At 37.7% G+C, this 24,478-nt stretch overlaps 1 protein-coding gene across 3 annotated transcripts in view; it reads right to left on the minus strand.

Annotated features, from left to right (window-relative positions):
- The window catches only part of TRPC6 (transient receptor potential cation channel subfamily C member 6), a 116,150-nt gene that overhangs the window by 38,638 nt on the left and 53,034 nt on the right, over positions 1-24,478 (minus strand). For all 3 annotated transcript variants that reach the window (XM_060160268.1, XM_060160269.1, XM_060160270.1), the window contains exon 2: positions 10,027-10,801. In XM_060160268.1, coding sequence (XP_060016251.1) covers positions 10,027-10,801 — 775 coding nt within the window. The remainder of the gene's footprint in view (positions 1-10,026; positions 10,802-24,478) is intronic.

Here is a 24,478-nt window from a genome sequence, read left to right on the forward strand (position 1 = left end):
ACGACCTAGAGTGATGGGATAGGGAGGGTGGTAAGGAGTCTCCAGCAGGAGAGGATATGGGGATATATGTATACATATAGCTGATTTACTTTGTTGTACAGCAGAAACTAACACAACATTGTAAAGCAATTATACTCCAATAAAGATGTTTAAAAAAAAAAGATTCCTTGCAGGGATCAAGAGAGAAAGATGTTGGAGAAATATGAGAGGCTCTGGATGTGAATCAATAGGTAATATTTGCGGAGCGGCTAAATGGAAAACAGCTTCAACTTGGGTATTTGCAAAGCACCTTCCTGGGCTCCTCCCCGTAAATCATGCCAAGTTTCACTTTGCTAACTGTAGGTTCAAACAGATTCTATAAAAGAAAATTAATAAAACAAATTCTGTCTTAACTGAGAATGGCTCAAACTACTTCTAAACAGGTATCTGGTCAGATAGTATAAATAAGGTCACAAGGAAACAGCTCTACCCCTGTCATGAAATAGTCAATTAAGGTCATGGGGAAGAACTTTGAGGTGTGGAAGCATCCATACATATGCTGTCCATGCCCACTATTCCATATTATAGTGGTTAGGAGCTTGGGCTTTTAAGGTTAGATATACCTGTAATCGAATCCCAGCTCTTCTGTTTTTTAGCCATGTGATCTTAGGTAGCTTCAAATCACTCTATGAGGTAGGTGCTACTATTATTTTCATTTTACAGATGAGAAAACTAAGGTTTAGTGACAGTAATTGTTAAAGAAATCACACATTGCAAAGCACATAGCAAGCATTTGATAAAACATAATTATTTTATTTATATCATCAAAGGCAAGATCTGAAAACAGGCCATTTCTTGACATTTGTAAGTACCTATGGAGTTTAATGCATCTAGGCTTTCTTGTTTATAGTGCTCAATTCTAGATGTACCTTTAGTCCTTTTGGAGATAAAAATGTAAGACTCAAAACTAGTACTCTCTCGAATTCCAAAAAAGCTCAGGTGAAATTAGATATTTCAAAGGAGGGTATGACCCTTCAAGTGTAGAGTAACATTTTTAGTAGAAACCACATGGACTGAAAAAGTAAAGGACAGGAGCTCTGTGCTGTTTCATATCTTGACTTAAAAAATTGTTTCCAATTCACTGCTAATTCTCAAGACATATTCCAAGCAAAAACAAAACAAAACAAAAAGCAACAATTAAAAAATAAAATAAAGAATAAGACTGCTTTTAGAATTGCATGTTTTTTTTACCTTGGGAATCCATTTACAAATATTTTCATATTTTAAGTTTTCTCAAATTGAAATGTAAACTCACTTAAAATGAGATGTTGGCAGTTCATTAGCCAGACACAGCACTGTGATTTTGGTTTTTTGAAAAAGTGAAGCTGACGGTTGATTTAATTCGGCCTTTGGCTCACACACCCACACCATACATTAATAAATTAGAAGTGGGTGCTTGCCTATTAACCTTTGAGTTATAAAGAGATGACTGATAGTGGGTTAATAGAACAGAGTTTAGAGATTAATAGACATGAAATACCCTGTTAAAAGCACCCTGTCAAAGGGTCATCTTAGTTGGATTTTACATAGTAGAAGATATGTTATGGTGTGTAATTTTAATGTCTGGATCTATACATAGAATAACATTTGCTTTATAGAAATCAAGACGGTGGGGGAAAATGCATGCCTTAATTCTCACTAATCAACCCTGTGGGTTTTGGAGAAGAGCAGACCTGGATTTGAAAATAGGTGCAAACACTTACTAGCTGCATGACTTTGGGCAAATTACTTAATCCCTTAAAGCCTCAGAATTCTCATGTGTAAAACAGGGGTAATGTAAGTACCTACTTCCTAGGGTTACTGTGAAGATTATATGAGATAACAAATGCCACTTCCAGGCCCAGGGTTGGGATGAATCAATGGCAATTGTTATTGTTGCTGTTTTCATCATTTCATAAACAATATCCAAGTAGTCTCAGTACCTAGGCACAAAATTGTGCTAAAAAATAATAAAGCCATTATGGGATTCCTGGGGGTAAAAGATATTTCCACATACTGAGGTATGGGTAAGTCATTCTAGCTTATACATGAGTTAACTTGAATTTTATGCCAGCTAAAATTGCCTGTTTGTGGCCTGTCAAACATACATTTTACACCTGCTTTAATTATTAAGTAAAGGGCACATTGACCAGAAGTAAAGAATACCCATGTTAAAAGTAACGATTAAATGCCTCTCTTCCTGGGAGGCCAATGCTGGTTCTCCTTCGATGATAAGACTCCCTTTCCAGGTGCCAAGGCCATACTGACTTGCTGTGTACATGCTAATCTGTTTTTTTTTTTTCAAACCTTGAAGGAACATATCCCTGAATTGTTTAATGTTCTTTGTTCTGACAACATATAAAACTGTGCTGAAAACCATGCTTTTTCAGATCAGTTCCTCAGAGTTATCTGAGAGGCTGTCTTCCAGGCTATAGTCCTCAAATAAAACTCTTTTCTATTCCTATTGTAGATTGTTTACAGATTATTTTCATCAACATTGGGTATCACTTGAATGTACTGAAAATAAAATGATTATTCATTCATTCATTCTTTCAACAAATATTCTACAAATGTTCAGCAAGCAATCAGCAACTAGTGCTGTGATAGATACAGCAGTCTTACTAAGATGGGAGTTTGGTAAAATGAGATTATGTTCCTAAAGAGTAAAGAAAGTACAGAGTATCATTATCTATCTAGTGATCGAGTTAACCAGTCCTGCTTCTTGGGACCATAAGTAACTCTAAGGCTTTTCAGAATAATTGTCACTCAATGGCACATTGATCATTGAACCCTGTCTCAGCTGATGTGAGGATGATTAACAAGCATTTTTATAGCATCTAATATGTGGGGTTGTGAGGGACATAAAAGGTAATCAGACACTACTCTAAAGAAAAAGTAAAAAGAGATGAGATACATTTTCAAACAAGAATTGAAGACAGACATTTTCCTAGGTTTGTCAGACGCTACTGACTTTTATTTAGATTGTTGCCACAGCAGTGGATACTTATTTAACTTAATAGAGTGTTTGATAAACAGGTTTTATCCTTTCCTTCGCATAGAAATTCTCAGGTCCCATTGAAGCCAGGAAGATTGAAGAGCAGCAATGAAGGTAAACAGGTGCTTCAGGGGCTAAGGTCTCTGTTACTGTTACTGTTGCACGTAACTTCCATCCCTAACTGTTGACTTGCCTTAGATCTAAAATTTTGCCAGAATGGATTTTTCCTGCCCATCTATTTAAACTGATCGGAAATTCAAAGACAAGAACAAACAGACTCATATACTTAACTGCATTTGTTCATGTATCTGTCTCTCTTGAATAGAATCAAATATCCTTCAGAACAAAGACTGTATCTTACTCACCTTTGAGTTTCCAGCACAGTGGGCGGCACACAGCAGGTAATCAAAACTTTTGTTGTGTCATATAAAGAAAGGAGCATGACTGGGTATAAAACATACCTGTGTTTGAATTTTTGCTCTGCTACTTAACAACTATGATCTTGAAAGGCTACTTTATTTTCTGGCCTTTTGATAATTTCTCCTAATTATGGAGAACTTAAACGCTGCTATATCATAAAGTTAGAGTGTAAATCACTTAGAATGATTCATGAAGCTCAACAGTGGTCCATTTCCTCCTTCCCCTTTGGTCTGGATCCCTGCCCTGTGCTTCTGTAGGCTATTTAGCATGCAAGTGACACCTTTGTCACCCTGCTAAGGTCTGATAACAGTCACACTGCCTTTCTGCTAACAAAAACTGCTTTTCAACTCAGTCAGTTTCTTAGAGGGTATTTCTTTTTCAAAAATGCCAGGAATTTTTGAACATTTTGAACGCCAGAACATAGCAACAGTTTAAAAATGGACACAGCAGAGTGTCTTCCCTTTCCTCAAAGTCAGTGGCAGAGGCATCTGGAGGGCCATGTGCCTGTTTAGATACACACCCCGCAGGAAGACATGAAGGATCTGGAAAAGCTTCAGAAAAGCTGCTTATCTAGAATGACAGGGAAGAGGGCAAACTCTGATGTATAGAGGGGGTAATTTTAGGGTAATTAAAGGAAATCCTTTTTATTACCACAAACAACCTAAAATATAAATATATTCAAAAAAGGGTTTAGAGACATAAGTCATAGGTACATATTGATATACTAAAAGGAAGTTCTGAATTTGGGAGAATGAATTTGCTGAAAAAGCACCCCTGGTACTGATCTCCTTGTCTTTATGATAATTCTTAGTCTTGAGTCAAGGAGAAAAACCAGGAGTTATGCTCTGCTTCACCAGGATCAAAAACAGTCAAAATTCTGTGTGTTTTTTTAATCGATTTGGTGTTTGTTGCCAAAATTAGGTTTAGCCCAAGTTTTAAGTTTAAGGTGGCTGAGGTCTCTTGCTACCAAAGCAAAAACTTATTTATAAAAATTCAATATAGGACTCCCCTGGTGGCGCAAGGGTTGAGAATCCGCCTGCCAATGCAGGGGACATGGGTTCAAGCCCTGTCTCGGGAAGATCCCACATGCCGCGGAGCAACTAAGTCCGTGCGCCACAACCACTTGCCTGCACTCTAGAGCCCGTGAGCCACAACTACTGAACCCACGAGCCACAACTACTGAAGCCCGCACGCCTAGAGCCCGTGCTCTACAAAAGAAGCCACTGCAATGAGAAGCCCGCGCACCACAACAAAGAGTAGCCCCTGCTCGCTGCAACTAGAGGAAGCCCGTGCACAGCAATGAAGACCCAACACAGCCAAAAATAAATAAACAAATAAATTTATTTTAAAAAAAATTCAGTATAAAAATTAAACTTGAATGGGTGAAAACTTTTAAATCTGGTTTCTCCCCCATTCACTTTAAAGACCTGAAATCCCTCAGACCTATGGGTTTTCTTCTTATTCCTGTGGTTCCATCTAATTGTTAGATTTCTCTGCTGTGGTCTGGTTGTCACCCCCACACAGAGCCAGCTCCAGACCTGATGATATGGGTAATGAGTGCAATTTGTTCGGTTTAGAAGATTCAAGGTGCAAGACTACAATTGCCTGAGGAATTCAGTAGCAACTACTCTGGCCTCTTTTGTTAAAGAACTATGGGTTAATTATGGAAAAGGAGAATTTAGGAGGAGCTTAGAGAAGCTATATATTGGAGTTTACAAAATCTTTGTGAAAGTTCTCATTCTCTAACTCTCATAAAATAGATTAGTTGCCTTCAAACAGAGATATGTTTTTTTTGTTTGTTTGTTTTTTTGCGGTACGCAGGCCCCTCACTGTTGTGGCCTCTCCTGTTGCGGAGCACAGGCTCCGGACGCACAGGCTCAGTGGCCATGGCTTACGGGCCCAGCCGCTCCGCGGCATGTGGGATCTTCCCGGACCGGGGCACGAACCCGTGTCGCCTGCATTGGCAGGCGGACTCTCAACCACTGTGCCACCAGGGAAGCCCCAAACAGAGATATGTGAAGACTTTCCAAGCGGCCAGAGAACACTGATAGTTTTAAGGGAATACATTTCCAGATCTTCAACTTTCCTAAAACTGATTTCCTTGAAAATAGATCTTTCACCCCTTTACAAAATAATTCCCCACTCTCACTCACCCATGTAGCAAACAATGGAGAATTCCCCTTTAATAATTAACCCAGGTACCATAGACCTGAGGGGCTTCCTGTATTTTCCTGCCCTAATACACATTCCTGTTGAAGATGAAGTTTAATGATAGAAATACAACATGCTGGTTCATGTTGGGATGTTCTAAATTTAGATGTGTGGTGCAGTGTAGTGATAGGAACAATGATAATTTTTGCTTAATGTACTTTGCCTCTTCATTCTTCAACAACTGTCAAAGAATGCATCCTTCTTGAATAAGAGGATGGCAAAGAAGGTATCAGTAGGAAATACTGAATACAAAAATCACTTCATGTACTTAAATGTGATTCTTTTAAATTATTAATACTCAGCTTTTGGATGTATTATTAGCTTAAAAGAAAGACATCTCAAATGGGCAAGGCAGCAAACGTTGGGAGGATGATTCCTTTTAATGTGATTTGGAATGGTTTCCAGGACTCAAAATTTTCATAGGATATTGGCTAAAACACATGGATAAAACTTTTATGTGATTTTTTTCAGATTCATTGTGGATAATTCAGTAAGGCAGTTATCAAATCACATCAAGAAATAGTTATTCCAACTACAGTCAGCTCTTTTAATTTTATTACATAAAATAATTTATATTTAATTTTATTAATTTATATATTCTATTAACAAAAACTAAAATAATATGATAGCTGACAAATCAAGTTATTTTAGCAGGCTATAACTTTTTCTTTCACTAAATATACAACAAAAGTATGGACATGATTAATCCCATTAAAAATTCATTTCCAATAAGAACTGTGTCATATATTTAAAATTTACTTTTCAAAATTTGTACATATTTGTTATTTTGAAAAATTATGTTCAACTTATGTAGTTTTGATCAAATATACTGCTAATATGTGTTATATAATATATATCATATATATATAATATATATGTAATTGGGTGATCTATAAAGGACTTTACACAATAAAAAGCTATTACATCAGGAATCATATTTGTGGAGGAAATTGGACTGGAAATACAAGCTCAAGGAGAAAAGGAAAGATGTAGCTATTCTGAATGTTAAAAAGGAGGTTGTTTACTTATTTTTAAAATAGGTGATGTTATACATAAAATCACAGCACTTAAAGGCCCCTAGATACATCTGAAGGAGCACTAAGAGTTCTATTTTTAAATGTCAATATTTACACTATGCAGAAATTATATCTTTTAAAAATATTTAAACTTAAAAATAAAAATATTTAGATGCCAATTTTAAAATGTGCACATGAGCACAGAATTTTTCAAATGTCTTTCAGGTGAAGAAGAAGCAAAAGAATTTGAAGACCATGAGCAGAAAGGATTGCCTGTGGCCAGTACAATCTCTCAGGTCCCTGTGAGGCATCCCAGGCCTCAGGTGGTCCAGACTCTGCAATCTTTGTTCCCTGAGACTCTAAGGGACTTGACTACTAAAAATACAAATAGAAGGATATGTGCTGGCGTGTTTGCAGTATCAGTGTTTATTTCTTGGTGGCAAAATAGAAATGATTTTTAAACTTTTCTTCATTTTTATATTATTATTTTCTAACATGACCATATACTCTGAATAAAGCAGAGGTTAGGAGCACCCAACCTCTGCGCAGTTGAAAACCTGCATGTAACTCTCCAGTGGACCCTCGGTATCCACAGTTCCACATTCATGGATTCAACCAACCTGGGATTGTGTAGTACTGTAGTCTATATTTAGTGAAAATAATCCACATATAAGTGAACCCGCACTCTTCAAACCCATTTTGTTCAAGGATCAACTGTATCCTTTTAAAGTAAGAAAAGAGAAGTTACTTTTGAAGAGTAGAGCAGCAGACTTAGCAAGAAATCTCACCAGAGACACCAATCTCTTTAGCCCTGTCAGGTCCCATCCTGTTGTAAACTGAGGCTGGGCTGCTGGGAACAGGTTTAGCATCACAACACCATGGATGGTGGTGGATGGAGGATGTGTTTTCCCTGAGTTTACACACAAAGGCAATGGCAGCTCATCCTCGTATGAGGCTGTTCTTGCCTCTGTGGACCCAACTAGGCTGGAGAATGAAATATTTGTTTTAGAGTGTTCTGTCTGGTGAGAAAGAAAACCTTGTGCTTTTTTATTTTGTATTTGCCAAAGACTTTTTTAAAAAAGTCAAGAACTGGCCTTTCTCCTTGTGTAATACAAGAACTTTTGGAGTCAAATTTCTAATTAGAAAAACTGCTGATTGTCGAGCTCTAGGATATACTTTTAAAAACATTTTTCTGAACTGCTATCCTCTTTTAACAGTAAACTAATGTAATATTTGTGAAGAATTTTTAAAAGATATTAGGGATAAAATATTATTAAAGAGATATGTGTTTTCAGAGAGATTTGTTTTTTCTTTGCCTTCAAACCTTCACAGAGGCAAGGCATTAAGCAGACAGTAAGCCTGAGTAGAGGCTCTAGGTAGCTGCTAAAGAGAGTGGAACTACACAGAGAAAGTATGAATGGAGGGAAAGTGCCTGATCCATGTACCTTGCACCACCTGCGCAGAAACAATGTGTGGTGAACAAATAAAGGAACATCCAGATACTTAAATCCTCTTAATCCTAAAGGGGCTCTTACATTATGCAATGCATTTAGGGACAGTGAAAAATTCACATTCTGGTTAGATGTAATTCTTCTCACCTTTGGCCCACCTGCCCGCCCCCTCACTCTACAAGGTCATGCCTTATATTATAGTTCCTACACACAGGTCTTTCCTCTCCTATTAGATTACAAACTAATTGAGGGCAGGATTACTGACTGAATTATCTTTGTGTTCGTGCTACATCTCCATCCTCCCTTCTCAACTCTCCCCAGTACAATATTTGGTACAAACATGGGCTCAAAAGATGTAAGCAAGTGAACGAATGAATTAAGAATGTAATATTCTTCTGTGGTCTAGAGAAGTGTGTAAACAAAGATACAATTGCAGAAACAGAGATGTTGAAACCTAAGCAGTGAAATTTCAAAAAAATTAAATACAAATTTTAAAATAATATTAATCAGATTTTGAAGAAACTTCTCTAATTGAAGATTGCATAGCTCTCTGACTCACTGAGTCATGGGAGTAAAGTGAGAAGTAGGAAAGACTGAGACAGGATTGTAAGCGATCATTTGCTTGTCCTGTACCCTCAGCTGCCAGGTAGCTAAAGGAAAAGCAGCATCCTCCACCCTGGGGGCCATTGAAAGGTTCCAGTCACCATTTACCTCCCCCTCCCTGCCTGGATGGATAGGACCCAAGGATAGATGGACACATGACATACCATGCTGGGTTTAACAGTGTTCCTTCAATGACAGAGGCACCAAGAAACTGCACAGGAGAGACCCCCAAAGTGTGGAATGTAGAGACATGCTTTCTCATAGCATAGAGAACAGAGAAAATAAAACCAATATTTATCTTTGTGTAATACTGTATTTGATGAATCAGGCCTGATTCCAAGCAGTGTATAGCTGAGTAATGGAGAAAACCTCACCCTAAATAACAGTAATGTACAGCAGAACGTGATGAACACTGTAAGACAGGTCAGATAACCTGTGGAGGGAATTTAAAGGTGTATGTGTGTAGGTGTGTGACCTTAGACTAGGAATCTGAACTTTTACCCTTTCCAGATGTAGCACAAACCATGGGGAAAATGGCAGCATCTGATACGGTATCTCTCCACTTACCTTTTATTCAGAGACTGCTCAAACTTCCCTAGAAGCGACTACTTCTTCCGTATCTACAAGCTTTTGTTTTGGATGTTACCTTGGCCTAAAATATCTTCTCCCTCATTCTCTGCCTTCCAAAATGCTACTCATTCTGCCATATACAGCTGAAACACCATTTTACATGTAACTTCCCCGACACCTAATGTGAATTAAATACTGCTTTCTCTGAACCGCTACAGCACACAGCTTATAGCCCTACCTAGTAGTTTCATTTCTCTTTATACCATATTTATGCATGCATGCATCTGTCTCTCAAGTCAAACTACGACTTCCTTTATCATATTCATCTTTCTGACCTCAACAGCAGCTATCACCATGCTCTGAATATAGAAACAGTGTTTTACAGGAGACAGAATCTGGGTTTTAGAGATCAGCATCCATGGATTCTGATCCCAGCTCTGTCATTTTACCAGTTGTAGATCTTGGGCCTTACTTAACCTTTCTATGCCTCCATTTCTGCATCTGAAAAGGAACTAAGATCTTCTCAAGGTTGTGATAAGAATTAGACATAATAAATGCAAAATGTCTAGTGTATAGTAGATCATCTCCAAATGGCAGTGATCACAACTTTTACTCTATATAATAATGATCTTGTTGGCAAAAAAAACATGTAAAATTGCCTACTGTCTACGATACCTAACAGGGTGTGAGTACCTAGTGGAAGCTTGTAAATATACCTTGACTTCGACTCTTAAAGACCTACCTTGAACTCTTTCTCAATGTTGGCCAGCACTGCCAGCTCATTGCTAAGCTCTAAAGCTGTCATGACTGGATCTTCACTAGACAATGACAGGTAAGCTGGGCTTGCCAGGCCTTTGTAGGCATTAATTCTAGATCTGGAATGGCTGAAGGAGTCATGCTTCTGTTTCTGGTTGCATTCACTGCACTTGCAGAAATAGTCATGAGGCCGTTCAATCCGAGCACCCTTCCGCAAGAGGGTGTGCACAATTTCATATTCCTGGCAGTGGGCGGCCAGAACGATTGGAGTCACATCATGGGAGAACCGTGTTCCGTCTTCATCATAGGCATAAAAATCATCTTGCTGGAGTTCAGACTGACTGGGGCTGGTTGCTAACCGCTTGCCTTCAGCAAAAGCTGGATGACTGAGAATGGCTTCCACAATCCGAACATAACCTTTACTAATAGCTAAAAGTAAGGCATCCCCAACACGAGACAGATTTTCTTTCTTGAGAAGAAGTTCTGTAATTTCCAGATGTTCATTGGCCACCGCCAGCTGCAGGGCATTCTGGCCCATGTAATCCACACAGTTAACATTGAGTGAGAGGCATTCTTCTAACATCTTCCTTACCACTGGGATGTTGCCATATTCAGCTGCATCTAAAAAGCGTTCCTCCTCAATAGACAGGTTTGTTGAGTGATCATTAAACATGTATGCTGGTCCTCGGTTAGCTAACCTTCTCCCCTTCTCACGGAGAACTGTCTGCCGCCGGTGGGTCAGTCTATTGTCGGTGCCCCGGCTGTAATAAAATAGAAAGATTGTGAACAAATCATATTAAGAGCATCTTAGTGTGTAAAATGACCTACCATTCATCTAATGCAATCCTCAAGTATATTAGATGTTGTCTCATCATCTCTAGACCAGCTATAATACAAATGAAGATGCATTTATTTGTTAATGGATTCCAAGAAGTCCTCTTTTTAGAAAGCCAAGCACTTTGCAGATTTTGACATTTTAATTTGGGGTGGAGATTCTGGCAATTCCCATAGTCTCTCTGTGCCATGCACACAGAGATTAATGTGTGTTTTTCAATCGCAGATATTATAGATATAAGAAAGACCCAAAATGTCACCGTTATGACATAGAGTGTAAAAATATAAAAAATAAGTAGGAAAATAGCAAATCCATTCAAGTCAACATATATTTATTGAGTCCCTCCTATGCCAGGGCCAGGCATTATATAAGGTCTGGAAAAAAGCAATGGTAAAAAAAAAAGAAACCTTTTTGTCCTTAAAAATCTTGTAGTTCAAAGGGAGAAATGGGCAATTAGCACATTACCTTGTTATCAGCTGTTTAATTGTCATGATAAACTTATAGCAGGGGCATCTAACCTACCTTCTGGGAGAAAGTGACATGCTGAAAATGGAAGGATAGCAGGAGTCAGGTGACAGTGTGTTTGGGGAGAGTGTGATGAGGTCAGGTATAGGTAGAGAGCTTTCTCCAGCAGAGGGATCAACTGCCACAGCGTAGGTTTCATTAACAAGGACAATTAATGGATTGGACTCTGGTAGGCATTGTTCTAAAAATCACTGGTAACTTGAGAAAGTTGTGATCCAGGTGGTAAGTGGGAAGGAATGAGTCTGTGATGGAGACCGTGGTCAAAGAGGAGGCCAGCCTTCAATGTCAGCTTTCGTTCTGTGATAAGAAACAGTGATTCCTCCTCTGATCGAAATGCTACAATGAGGATTTTTTTCCCTAGTGATTCATAACTTTATGTCTTAAGGTGTTTTTGAGTTTGAAGGGCTGAAGCTTTGTCACTATCACTAACTGGAAACCCAAAAAGGACAAGTTCCTGCAGAATACAGAAGAGCCAGGTTAAAGGGGAGCCTGAAAAGAAGAAGAAAGGTGTGATTGATGATTAATGTCATAGATGCTTCTTCTCTTTATAAATGTTCTAAAAGCCATCCCTCTTCAAAGACTGTCACAAACTTCCCCATATAAAGAGAATTTAAATAGATCCAAAGACCCCATAAGCCATCTTCCCCTCCGATGTGGCCAGGCTAAGAGAAACTAATTTTCTTTCCATACTAACCCTTATCCATCTTTATACCAAAGCTCCAGGCAATGTTGACAATGGCAGTGTGATGCCCAAAGAAGTTAGCAAAATGTCAGCAACTCAGAAATAGATTGTGGCTCTCCAAGGAGCTTCAAGAGTCTGCTGCCATATTCACAAAACTTTTTCATAGACTTTCGTTCAGCAGTGAACCCTTTAGCCAGCCATGGCCTCTTCAAAACTAACCAGGCTGATGTTTTACTGACAACTACGTAAATTTTTAAAAAATGACATTAAGGGCCATAGCCAAACATATGCTATAATACTAGTAATTTTTAAGATAGATCTTTAGATAATGTGTCCATAGCTTTTATTAAGTAATAAGAGAATGATTTATATATCTATTTTGCTTTCTATAGCTATTGTTTTGTTTCCGATTCCATTTTAAATTGTACCCAAGTTATGCATGTGCATGTTTACAGACTCTAAAAGCTTGTTACAAAAAACAGCAGTCCCTTATTCTTCACCTTCTCCATATCCTGATCCCCAGAGGAAATACATTTCAACTATTTTAGCTAGTTATTTTATAATTTAAATCCTTACATCCATATAACTTCATAACATTGCTATTTCTTGCTTTTTCAGATTTGGTATTATCTACAGACTTCCCATTATGAAAGTTGAGTATTTAGCTCACTTTCACAATCTCCCACCTTACCTTCACATCCTTCTCTCTCTCTCTCTCATACACACACACATACACACACACACACACACACACACACACACACACACACGCTTCATGGTCCCTTATCATTCCAGTATAGTTATATCATAACTTTTGTTAGGTAGCTATTTACATTATGACAGTGCAGGTGCTAGCTATAGCTATGACAAGTAGTATATACTATACTGTGGTGTCTTTTCTGGTACAGCTTCCCTGTGTCCTGCAACCCAGTCTTTAAAAATCATCTTTCTGTATTCATATGCTTAATGTTCTACATATTTATGAAATTCAACAAAATTAATCTCCTTCAGTATAAATCTTCTTTTAATACATTCAACATACTATGTGTTTTTTTTCAATTTTAGCTTCTTGAAGAATCTCCCTGTCACCTTCTGATCTGCTCATCTGGACCAGTTGCTATCACCAGTTGGTGAATATTTGTTGTCTTTGAATCTTCCTTTTAGCATCATTCCAAGGATTCTGTTTGCTTTGCTCTTGTGTTGGGTTCCTTACTGTCTGTATCCCAGATCTTCCTCTTTTTTAGTTTACTCCCTGGAGGATGGAGTACATCCTCCAGGAGCTGACTGAGAAAGCAGGCATAGGAAATAAATTTCTTGAAATGTTGCATGTCTAAAAATGACTTTGTCTTACCTCCAAACTTAATTGGTAGCTGGGCTGGGTAGAGAATTCTAGGATGACAATAATTTTGAAAGTCTGGTTCTGTTAGATTCTAGTTTTTGTTAGTTGTTATCAAGGAGTATGATTCTAGAAATTCTCTTTCTCTCTGGTGCCCTACAGTTACATGATCTTTGTTATTGAAGGGAATCTCTTTTCCTCTATAGTTCTAGGCACTCAGTAAAACTTTTAATGTGGAAAAACATGTCCTTCTTTTCTGAAGAATATTTTTGATTTATTTCTCTGATAGTTTTGATTCTTGCTTACAGTGTTCCTTGTTTCTGGAACTCCTTTGTTTTGGATGTTGGACATTCTGGAATATCCTTTTACTTTTTTATCTTTTCTCTTCTATTTTCCAATGGTTTATCTTTTTGCATTGTACTCTGAAATATTTCTTCAACTTTATCCTCTAATATCTTTTGAAAATTTTTTTCTGCTATTACATTTTTAATTTTTAAGAACATCTTTTATTCTTCAAATGTTTCTGTTTATAAGATCTTTTCTGCTTTCAAAGACACAGTATCTTATCTAATTCTGGGGACATCAGTGATAAAAACTCTAACACAGATCAGAACACTTCAGAGAATTTATTCCTAAGTCACTTTTCTTATGTTTGTTTTTATATTTTATATTTTTATGTTTGTTTAATACTTTATATTAAAGTTATTCCTCAGGGCTTCCCTGGTGGCGCAGTGGTTGAGAGTCCGCCTGCCGATGCAGGGGACACGGGTTCATGCCCCAGTCTGGGAAGATCCCACCTGCCGTGGAGCGGCTGAGCCCGTGAGCCATGGCCTCTGAGCCTGCGCGTCCGGAGCCTGTGCTCTGCAACGGGAGAGGCCACAACAGTGAGAGGCCCGTGTATTGCAAAAAAAAAAAAGAAAGTTTTTCCTCAAATAACTAGTGATCCTTAGGAGATATTCTTTTCCATTTAAAAAAATAAATATTATTTCTAATGTCTTTACAAAGAGAATGTAATTTTCTCCTACAAGAATCAGCCAGCGTCTAATGTTGATTTTGGCAAAAGGTGACTCTTGACATAGAAGCGAGTTTCTAGAAGAGCAGCATTATTTCTGAGTTAACAGGATGGATGAAGTGAAAGAGATAAGAAGTCACCAAGATTTGTTGCATGAGCAACCATCCATCATTTCCTTCTGAAATTCTGAACCTTCTTCCCTTTTTCAGTCACTTTTCTGACTTCTAATAACCTCGTTAGCCTTTCACTTCCTCTCTTGTCTTCTGTATAAATTACTTTCCATAGTTTCTGTTGTAGACAAGAGGAAGTTCAAAGATTAGAGAGAGGGGACGTATCTGTTGAACATGGTTAATGCTTTGAAAATGAAAACCTGTAAAATTAAGGAGAAAAGAGCTAGGATCAGGGGATTTATAAAAGTGAGATGAAAGTACTGGTAGCACAAGAAAGGTTTTTGTGTAACTAAAAAAAGAGGACACAAAATAATGCCAAGTACCAAAAGACGAAGGATCAAGCCTCTTTTTTGTTCTTTTTTCCCCCATAAGATTGAGAGAAATAATTATACCAGCCTAATTTACAGGATTACTTCTAGGGTCAATTGAAATTATGAATGTGGAAAGCACTTAAATTTGGATTTCATCATTTTTACAGCCATAGGAATATGTGTTTATATGAAGAAGAAGGACACTGACTTTATAATTTTTCAGCTGTCATTCAATTAGAAAACCCACGAAAAGCCAAGGACTGTGATGGTAATTGATATAAGTGGTTTTTGTCTTTTTATAGAAAGAAAAATATGATTAGCAACTTTACTCATATTTCAATTTTTTTTTGTTGTTTTTTTTTTTTTTTTTTTTTTTTTTTGGTACACGGGCCTCTCACTGTTGTGGCCTCTCCAGTTGTGGAGCACAGGTTCCGGACGCGCAGGCTCAGTGGCCATGGCTCATGGGCCCAGCCGCTCCGCGGCATGAGGGATCCTCCCGGACTGGGGCACGAACCCGTGTCCCCTGCATCAGCAGGCGGACTCTCAACCACTGCGCCACCAAGGAAGCCCCTCATATCTCAATTTTTAACCTAGTTTCCAAAGTTTTATTTGTTCATATAACACCTCTAAATTTACATTGAGGTAGAATAAGACTGAGTTGTGACATTTTTTAATTCTAAACTTTTAAAATAATGATTTATGATTTTAATGTTATTAATTTGAATAATGGCAAGTTCTATACTGGCAAGGTACTAATCCTAAGGATATATCCTATTTCCTTCTAAACTATTATGCTTTCATACCTATAACTTCCATCCTTTTGAAGAACAGGAAAGACATTTCCAGGGAAAATGTTTTCTTCAGTTTCAAATCTTTTCCTGTCTCTATCACAAATTTTAATCATTTGCAGTTACATAAATTTCAGATATGTTTTTATTAAAAGGCCTGGATCATCATCATCTCTTTAGCACTCTGTCAATGAGAAAGCCAGATAAAGAATGTTTACAGAGGTGTTTAAGATTGTTTTAGGAAGAAAACTCTTAAATGTACAATGAAGGCAGTACTCCTTGCATGGGTAGTGAGATAAAGGGAAAGTGCTTGCACGTTGACAAAATGCATCCATTACTGTCTCCTTATCATTCCCAACTGCAGTCTAAAGAAGAAACAAAAGGCTTCATGTATAGTATTTTGTCATAAGTGGTGCTGCTTAATCCTTGTTGAAACGCAAAAGCAAAATGTGTAAAACAGCTTTTTAAATGACAAACATTTGAAGCCTTTCAAGAAAGATACTAGATGTTGCCAGATTATAGAATGGATTTTATAAGGCTATATTATAGAATTGTACATTAATTGCAAGTGTAACCTAGAAAAATTGTCTACTAGAAAGAGGAACAATAGCCCAAAGCACTATGTCAACAAAAGACACATTTTCGTTCCAGTTAAAGGGCACACTTTTGCAAAGTGGGCTCTTCTATTTAAGAAAAATATTTATTAAGATTGTTTTCTTCATCCTTTTAGTTATATTTAGCATGGCTGAATGTTCAGTAACCTACATATTCATGACTGTATTTTTGTAATTTGCTTTATCACAGTACATAAATACCAGTTCTAGGAAGAATGTATCTAGCCACTGCCCCCATGGTACTCAAATATTGATTAGGTCATGAAAACAAGTTTTTACATACCTCATTTTCCTTATTCTTTTTGCTGGCAGAATAGTGCCTGTTGCCCCAGATAGTGAGAGGTGGAATAATCCATCTCTACTGAAAGTGCCAGCAATGTGAATTAGCTTTTGAGTCAAATGGACTGTGTGCTTGAGGCCAGAGCATGTGCAGTAATTTCCTCTACATCCTGTTCAAATATGATGCACTTTTATCAAATAGAACTGCTCCTATACAAACTAAGCTCTATATTAAGTATCTAGCTTCACTTTTATTTTTTGCTTCAAAAATCCTTGAAATATTTAAATAAAGCACAATTCTACTAAAGCAGAAGTGTTGAAACATAAATGGCATGTAACTATTCCAGGCAGCATGGAAGAGCCACAGGAGTAGACTTTTAGATGTATCCTAGGAAGGTGAAAATTAAGAAAATTCTAGAATGTATATTTTATTACATGCACAATTATCCATGGGAAAAATTACATGCACAATTATCCATGGGAAAAATTAGACGTAGATATTTAGAGATTAACAACAAACACAACTAGCAATTTTGCATACTACTTTAGGAGGATAAATGATAAAAGTAATTTTATTCTAATTTTATAACAATGAGATTGTTTTTACTCTACTTAATCTCTAGCCACACATTCCTGGTCCTTCCTCTGGGGTTGAGGGAGCAGTACACAATCAGAGTGGTTTTCCTTTTTCCCACGAGAGCAAGGACTACTTTGTCTTATTCACCACTGGATTCCCAGCACTTAGTAGAAAGGCACACTGCAAGTGCTCTGTACATAACTTCAAATGCATGAGTCCCTCTTGTCAAAGGAATAAAAATCAAAGACTGGGCTTCCCTGGTGGCACAGTGGTTGAGAGTCCGCCTGCCAATGCAAGGGACACGGGTTCATGCCCCGGTCCAGGAAAATCCCACATGCCACCGAGCGGCTGGGCCCGTGAGCCATGGCCTCTGAGCCTGCGCGTCCGGAGCCTGTGCTCTGCAACGGGAAAGGCCACAACAGTGAGAGGCCCACATACCGCAAAAAAAAAAAAAAATCAAAGCCTGTTTGCCCTCTATTAAGCCAATAGCAAATCACCACGACATACAACCCTACAAAAAAAAAAAAAAAAGGAACACAACATGAAGGTTTAACCACAATGTGTCCTGGAGTACATATAATAGTTTGCATTCATTTCAAATAAGCATCAAGCTCAATAGCGAATGAAGAAAATTGAAAGGCATATTTTTTAAATGGCATCCTTGTGACTTGTCTTTGATCCAAAAGTGGAGATTTTCTTGTCCTTAAAGGTAAAACTAATATTCTCTCACCTCTATTGCTCTGTCTATCCTTGACACTGCGCATAGAGCATAACCACCCACCTTCACACCCATCTTCACAATGCATTACCAAATCCCTTTAACCTCCAGATATTTTTCAAAGTAACAGTTCTTTATTTCGATTCAGTTAGCTTCGATTTTCCCCATGGACTCCCCTCATTTCATCAAATACTAACGTTCTATTTGATCAGTCACACTACATCACAACACTGCCTTATTACTTTGAGAAGCAAAATGATAGAAACCTGAACTGTCTGTCGCTTTCAGTTGGGAACCAGCAAAAGTGTGACTGAAAAATGTCTTGTGCATGTTATATATTTTTGTTTGTTTATTTTTATCACCAGTTGGAATCTCACTTGTACAAAGTAGAAACCAAATTATATGAGAAAATGAAAACATGAGTAAATAATGGAACAGTTATGGAAACTTTACTTTTTGTAAAACAACTAAGTCTGAAATGTCATTGTTTCTTTTCAGCCTTCAGCTTGTGGTTTATTTCATGTGTCATGTCATCCTTCTTTGAAATGCTCTTTTGTAGATCTCTGGGCACATGCATTTATTTTGATCTATTTTGACAGAGTACTCTTGGAAATATAAAAAAGTTTATGTCTAATACAAGCAAGATATACCCCAATTATCTCATCAAAGAAACAGGTTTAAACCTTTTGCTTCTATTGTCAACAGCCATCATAGTCCTGTGTATTATACAAGCATATTATCCTGTTCAACAATAACTTCTGTATAAGACAGATTCCAGGCAGAAAAAAGACAAAATACCTAAATTAGGCAATCTGACAACTTTAATGAAGAGACTCTAGGAATGTGTTGGCAGAAGTTTGTGAAATCCAGCATGGTGCCCTACAGTACCCGGTCTAGGACAGTGTAGGCTTCAGCCTGAAGGGGCAAAAGGAAGAAGAAGTTACAAGCAGTTAAACAGGGTAACTGTAAGGCAAGGGCCACTTGACAGCATTTCTGACCTTTGGTTGAGGGTAACAGCCAACCCACCAGGAGAGAGCCAGTGGAATTGATACCCTGACCTCACTCTCCTGCCCTCTGATATGATGGAGGGGCTCTCCCATGGGCTGTACCCAACCCAAGGGCTGGGGACAAAGGAGCCCACTGATACCGTCTACACAGTCTGCATTGATGCCAACCTGCCAGGCAGAGGAGAGTGTGCAAAGGGTGGAGAGTGGACCGTGAGAGCGAAGCCAACAACACCCAACACATACTCTCTAGGTGAATTTGACTTTGCCATGATTATATCCTTCAGAAATCACTGACGAAAACATATGCATAGAGAAAATGATGTGTTTAATCTTTTATTATGAGTCACTGATGCATCATCAGTTCTCACCTTTCTGAGCTTAATTTTCCCTCTATAATCTATCTGTCAGGAAAGATACCCACATTCAATTTCAGGCAGTCCATTATTTTAAAAAATGAGCCTTTAACTAAGAATCATCCATCCAATTTAGGCTTAGGAGGAACAACTCTGATTCTGAGGATGAGAAAGTGGGTAATGTGATATAGAAACATTCAGAATTGTTTAGATTGTGTGTTCAGCACAGGCTGAAGCTGCTGACTGCTGGAGATAACAGTGCTAGACTGCAATAATAGATCTGGAACATGCTCTCAATCTCTACCTCCAGGGCTAGATCCAACCACTCATAATGTGGGTTTAAGTCTATATGCACCTGGAATGTATAAGAGAGTACAACTATAGAGAAAGATGACTAAAGGATGCAGCACATAGTTTAATTTATTTAGAAAACAAAATTATGGAATGCCTTTCTTTGCTGCTGATTCAGCACAATTTTAGATACCACTATCGCACCTCACATCCACCATCAGGATCTTAACAGATCACTCACTCATCAGTTCAAATATTTGCACTTCCAGGCACTATGCTAGGCACATGGGGGACACAGCAAGGAAAGACACTTAAGGCATGGCAGAAAAAAGAGAAAAGTAAACAGAAGATTAGAGGGTGATGCATGTTATTAAAGAAAAGGTATGATGTGCCATATAAATGAATAACAAGGAGTTTTCAACTCAACCTGTTGGTCAGGGAAAGCCTTCTGAAGACATTTCCCTTCTTGTAAGAAAGAAGGAAAAGTTAGCAGAAGGGATGGAAGAGGAGAAAAACACTCCAGGCAAAGAGAACCATACTTGTTTGTATAAGTCAGTAGTCTAGAGAAAATGGAAAGATGTCCATTATGGTGGGAATGTACAGGAGTTCCCTCCCCAAGGGACTTCTTATTCCCGGCTCAGGTTAACTGAAAATTGAGGGCTCAGGGTTTAGAAGCTGAGGTCTGGGTTCCATTGTTGACCTCAGTTCAACACATAGCATTTATACCTTAGGGCAGAAAGGTGAAAATTTAGGTAACTCCCAACCAGCTAAGGATTCCATTTTAGGAGATTCAAGCTTCAGAACTCAACTATTGGGTCTCCAGCTCAAGGGGTTTTGTTCTGAGGCATTTGGATCTTACATAATTCAAGTTCACAAGTTTAGGAAAATTAAGAACAAATTTATGGTTCCTGAGAACTGAGTCTTTAGGGATCGGGACTTGAGGCAACTCTGGGGAGCTATGCCAAATACTGGGAAGAACATTGCTTTGAAGAAAGAAGAACTTTGTTGGGAATCTGGACTCTGTCATTTACTAGCTATATCATCTCTCTGAGCATCAGATTCCTTAGCTATTAAATGGGTGGATGGGGGGTGGGGAATAGTAGTTACTTTGCAGGGTTACTATGAAATTGGTGACTCATGACATTCAGCTTAAGGCAGTTCGACGCCTCATCTCTTATGGACTTCAAACCCTTCTTAACTATAATTGTTCAAAGCTTTCCAGTTTGAAGATGTTCTGTTTAATAAACAAGGTGGAAGGTAAGCAGTCATTAAATGGCTTTCCTTTCCCCAATGCAATCTCTTAAATTTGTACCATGTGCCTACAATAACAGATTGACCGTTCCTTGTTTTTCTCCTTGCTCTGTATGTAAACATGGCTAACAAGCCATTTTCATTGCCTGAGGTTTTTTTTGTTTAATCTTTAAAATATTCTGTACTTCATTCTTGCTCACACTGTTCTTAAACTATGTTCTATTCTTTTATCTTCATCCCTTGATTGTGTATTTCCCTTACCCTTCTCGTATACATGAGCTCTTTTTTTTTTTTTAAGATTTTTTTGATGTGGACCATTTTTAAAGTCTTTATTGAATTCGTACAATATTGCTTCTGTTTTACGTTTTGGTTTTTTGGCTGTGAGGCATATGGGATCTTAGTTCCCCAACCAGGGATCGAACCCTCACCCCCTGCATTGGAAGGTGAAGTCTTAACCACTGGGCTGCCAGGGAAGTCCCCCTTACATGTGCTCTTAAAACCCAAATCCGTCTTCAATTTCTAGTGCCAAGCACAAGCCAGGCACAAAATGTCTATGAATTTACAAGTGAATGAATAAGTAATAGAAAGAAAAAAGGATGAAAAGAAAAATTAATGGAGAGCATTCTGTTTTGTCACATTTTTAGGAGTTTCCCAACCCATTTTATTCCATATCAAGAACTTATGTTTTACTATACAATTAGAATATCATTTATCATCAATGATCAAATGTATAACAACCATACTACACAAGCTTCCTGTGCTGTCAGAGAGTCAAATTTTGAAAAGTGTATCCTTTATTTACCAAGTAAGGGTGACTCTTCATAATGTCCCTGCATCATTCAGGCAGTTGAGGGGAAGGTAGACAGACTACTCTGTAGGTGTAACCACATCTGCTTCACTTCCTACAAAATGACAGTGTATTCATTTAGGATTTCTCCTACCCAGAAGGATGTAATCTAATTAACAACACATCAGGTTTTAGCTCGTGAATCTGTGGGATAAAATAATTTTATGTCTGAATATTAGAATGGTCACAAGGCTAAATCAACCAATTTTTATATACTCACTTGATACAGCTAAGATCTTCCAATAATCCACAATGCTCTCTTTTAAATAGGCTGGTTCCTTTGAAATATAGGGCAAAGTGTTAGAAATCATCATAAATAGTAAATGTTGCCTCAATGACTTTCAAAACTAATCTATATAACTTTGTCCTTTATACCATTCCTAGTATAGCAACATCAGACTTTGTAAAGCTACACATTTTTTTCCTCATCCTGTGACCAAATTAGTAAATTTTCATCAAATGCTTCAGATTCACAGTGGTTTAAAGCACAAATGCTTGAGTAACCCAACATGGATTCAGGTTCTGATGTGCCCATTTTTTGACTCCCTGGCTTCCTCCAAAATAAGGATAATAATGACCCTATTTCACAGGATTTGTGGGAGGATTATAATAATGTATGTATTTTATTTGGAAATATCAGTTATAGCCCTTGCATAATACTAAGTGCTCTGCAAGTCTTAAGGAAGCTTAACAATCTTATGTAGTTTGTACTTATTATTCTCATTGAGGTAAAGATAATGTAAAGCATTTACTACTTGATAATAATAAGTGCTCAATAAATAGTCTTAATTTTTATTACTATTCTACTGTATTTTAAAATAATTTTTACTTGTAATAAATTCAAATATACTTGTCCACCCTCAGTGAGAATGAAACATGGCAACTTGCTAGAGTTTGATTTTGAGCATGCCAATTGTGTCAAGTAAAGTTGTAAGTTCACTATATAGTTACCATAATTTTTCTAGCTTTATAAATAAAATTTTATAAAATTTATATAAATAAAATTAAAACACATGTGCAATGTTGGTAGGAATGGAAATTGGTGCAGCTGCTATGGAAAACAGTATGGAAGTTCCTCAAAAAATTAAAAATAGAACTACCATATGATTCAGTAATCCCATTTGGGTATGTATTCAAAGAAAATGAAATCACTATTTCAAAAAGATATCTGCGTCCCCCCATGTTCATTGCAACATTATTTACAACAGCCAAGACATGGGAACAACTTTAGTATCCATAGATGGATGAATGGATAAATAAAATGTGATGTATATATATACAATGAAACATTATTCAGCTGTTAAAAAAAAAAGGAAACCCTGCTATTTGCAAAAACATGGGTGGGCACCAAGGGCATTATGCTAAGTAAAATAAGTCAGACAGAGAAAAAAAAAAAACACTGTACAATCTCACTTATATGTGGCATCTAAACAAAGCACAACAAAACAACAAAAAACCTGAACTCATAGACACAGAGAACAGATGGGTGGTTGCCAGAGGCAGCGGGTAGGGAGTGGGGTCAAAATGGGTGAAGGGCGCCAAAGGTACAAACTACCACTTATAAGATAATTGAAAGTTGCTAAGGGAGTGGATCTTGAGAGTCATCATCGGGCTTCCCTGGTGGCGCAGTGGTTGAGAGTCTGCCTGCCCATGCAGGGGACACAGGTTCAGTGCCCCGGTCCGGGAAGATCCCACATGCCGCGGAGTGGCTGGGCCCGTGAGCCATGGCCACTGAGCCTGTGCATCCGGAGCCTGTGCTCCTCAACGGGACAGGCCACAACAGTGAGAGGCCCACGTACCGCAAAAAAAATATCATCACAAGAAAAAAATATCTGTAACTATATGTGGTGATGGATGTTAACTAAACTTATTGTGGTGATTATTTTGCAATACATACGAATGTAAAATCATTAAGTTGTACAGCTAAAATTAATACAATGTTATGTCAATTATCTCTCAACAAAAAACAAAATAATATAAATACAATTATTGGAAAAACACTTATGAACATATATTTTATATTAATTTGACTAGAACTGGGAGGATGAGAACTGACAACTACTGGGGTTTATTATGTGTCAGTCACTTTATAGATGTTATTTTATTTAATTTTCACTGCAGTTGGTAAAGTTGGCTTTGTTACTTCCACTTTACACATGAAGAAATGTTCGGTGATCAGTAGGGATCAGAAATGGTATGCATAGGGAAAAGTGTTGTTTCTGTTGTTGTTATATTTTTAATACAGCTGAAAAAAAAAGCTAAGACTGAGTACATTAAGAAAATGTTTATGAATTCTCTACAGTACCTAGAACTAGTTATGATCTATAGAACACTCCTTGAGTTCATACTAGTAACAAATAGTAAAGCAAGATTGTAAACTTAGCTTTGCAGATATTGTATCTCATTTTTTAAATCTTATTTTTATTACTGTGAAACATACATGCTGAAAAGAGCTACGATTTAAGTTTAATAATAAAATTAACACCATTTACCAACCCTGCCCCCCATCTGTCCTCTAAGAATTAGATCACTGATAACTTTGGAAACCTCTGTGTGCCCATTTTGAATTAGTACTATCTCCCCCTGAACTCCAACAAGTGACCACTACACCACCACCTAGCTTTTGGGTTAAACGTCCTCAACTTTATTGGTATAGCTTTTCCATCTTTATATGCCCTAAATAATATAGATCAGTTTGGAAAAATTAAGTACTTAGCACAAACCTGGAAGAATAAGGAAAAGGAAATATTGCCACTGTTACACTATTGGGGGAAGGCTCCTATGATATGACAAGAAGAGCAGAGTCTGTGGTTCACTGTCTGGCTCCAGCTTCCCTGACAGT

The sequence above is a fragment of the Lagenorhynchus albirostris genome, chromosome 9, assembly GCF_949774975.1.
Source record: "Lagenorhynchus albirostris chromosome 9, mLagAlb1.1, whole genome shotgun sequence".
In the NCBI taxonomy this organism is placed as follows: Eukaryota; Metazoa; Chordata; class Mammalia; order Artiodactyla; family Delphinidae; genus Lagenorhynchus; species Lagenorhynchus albirostris.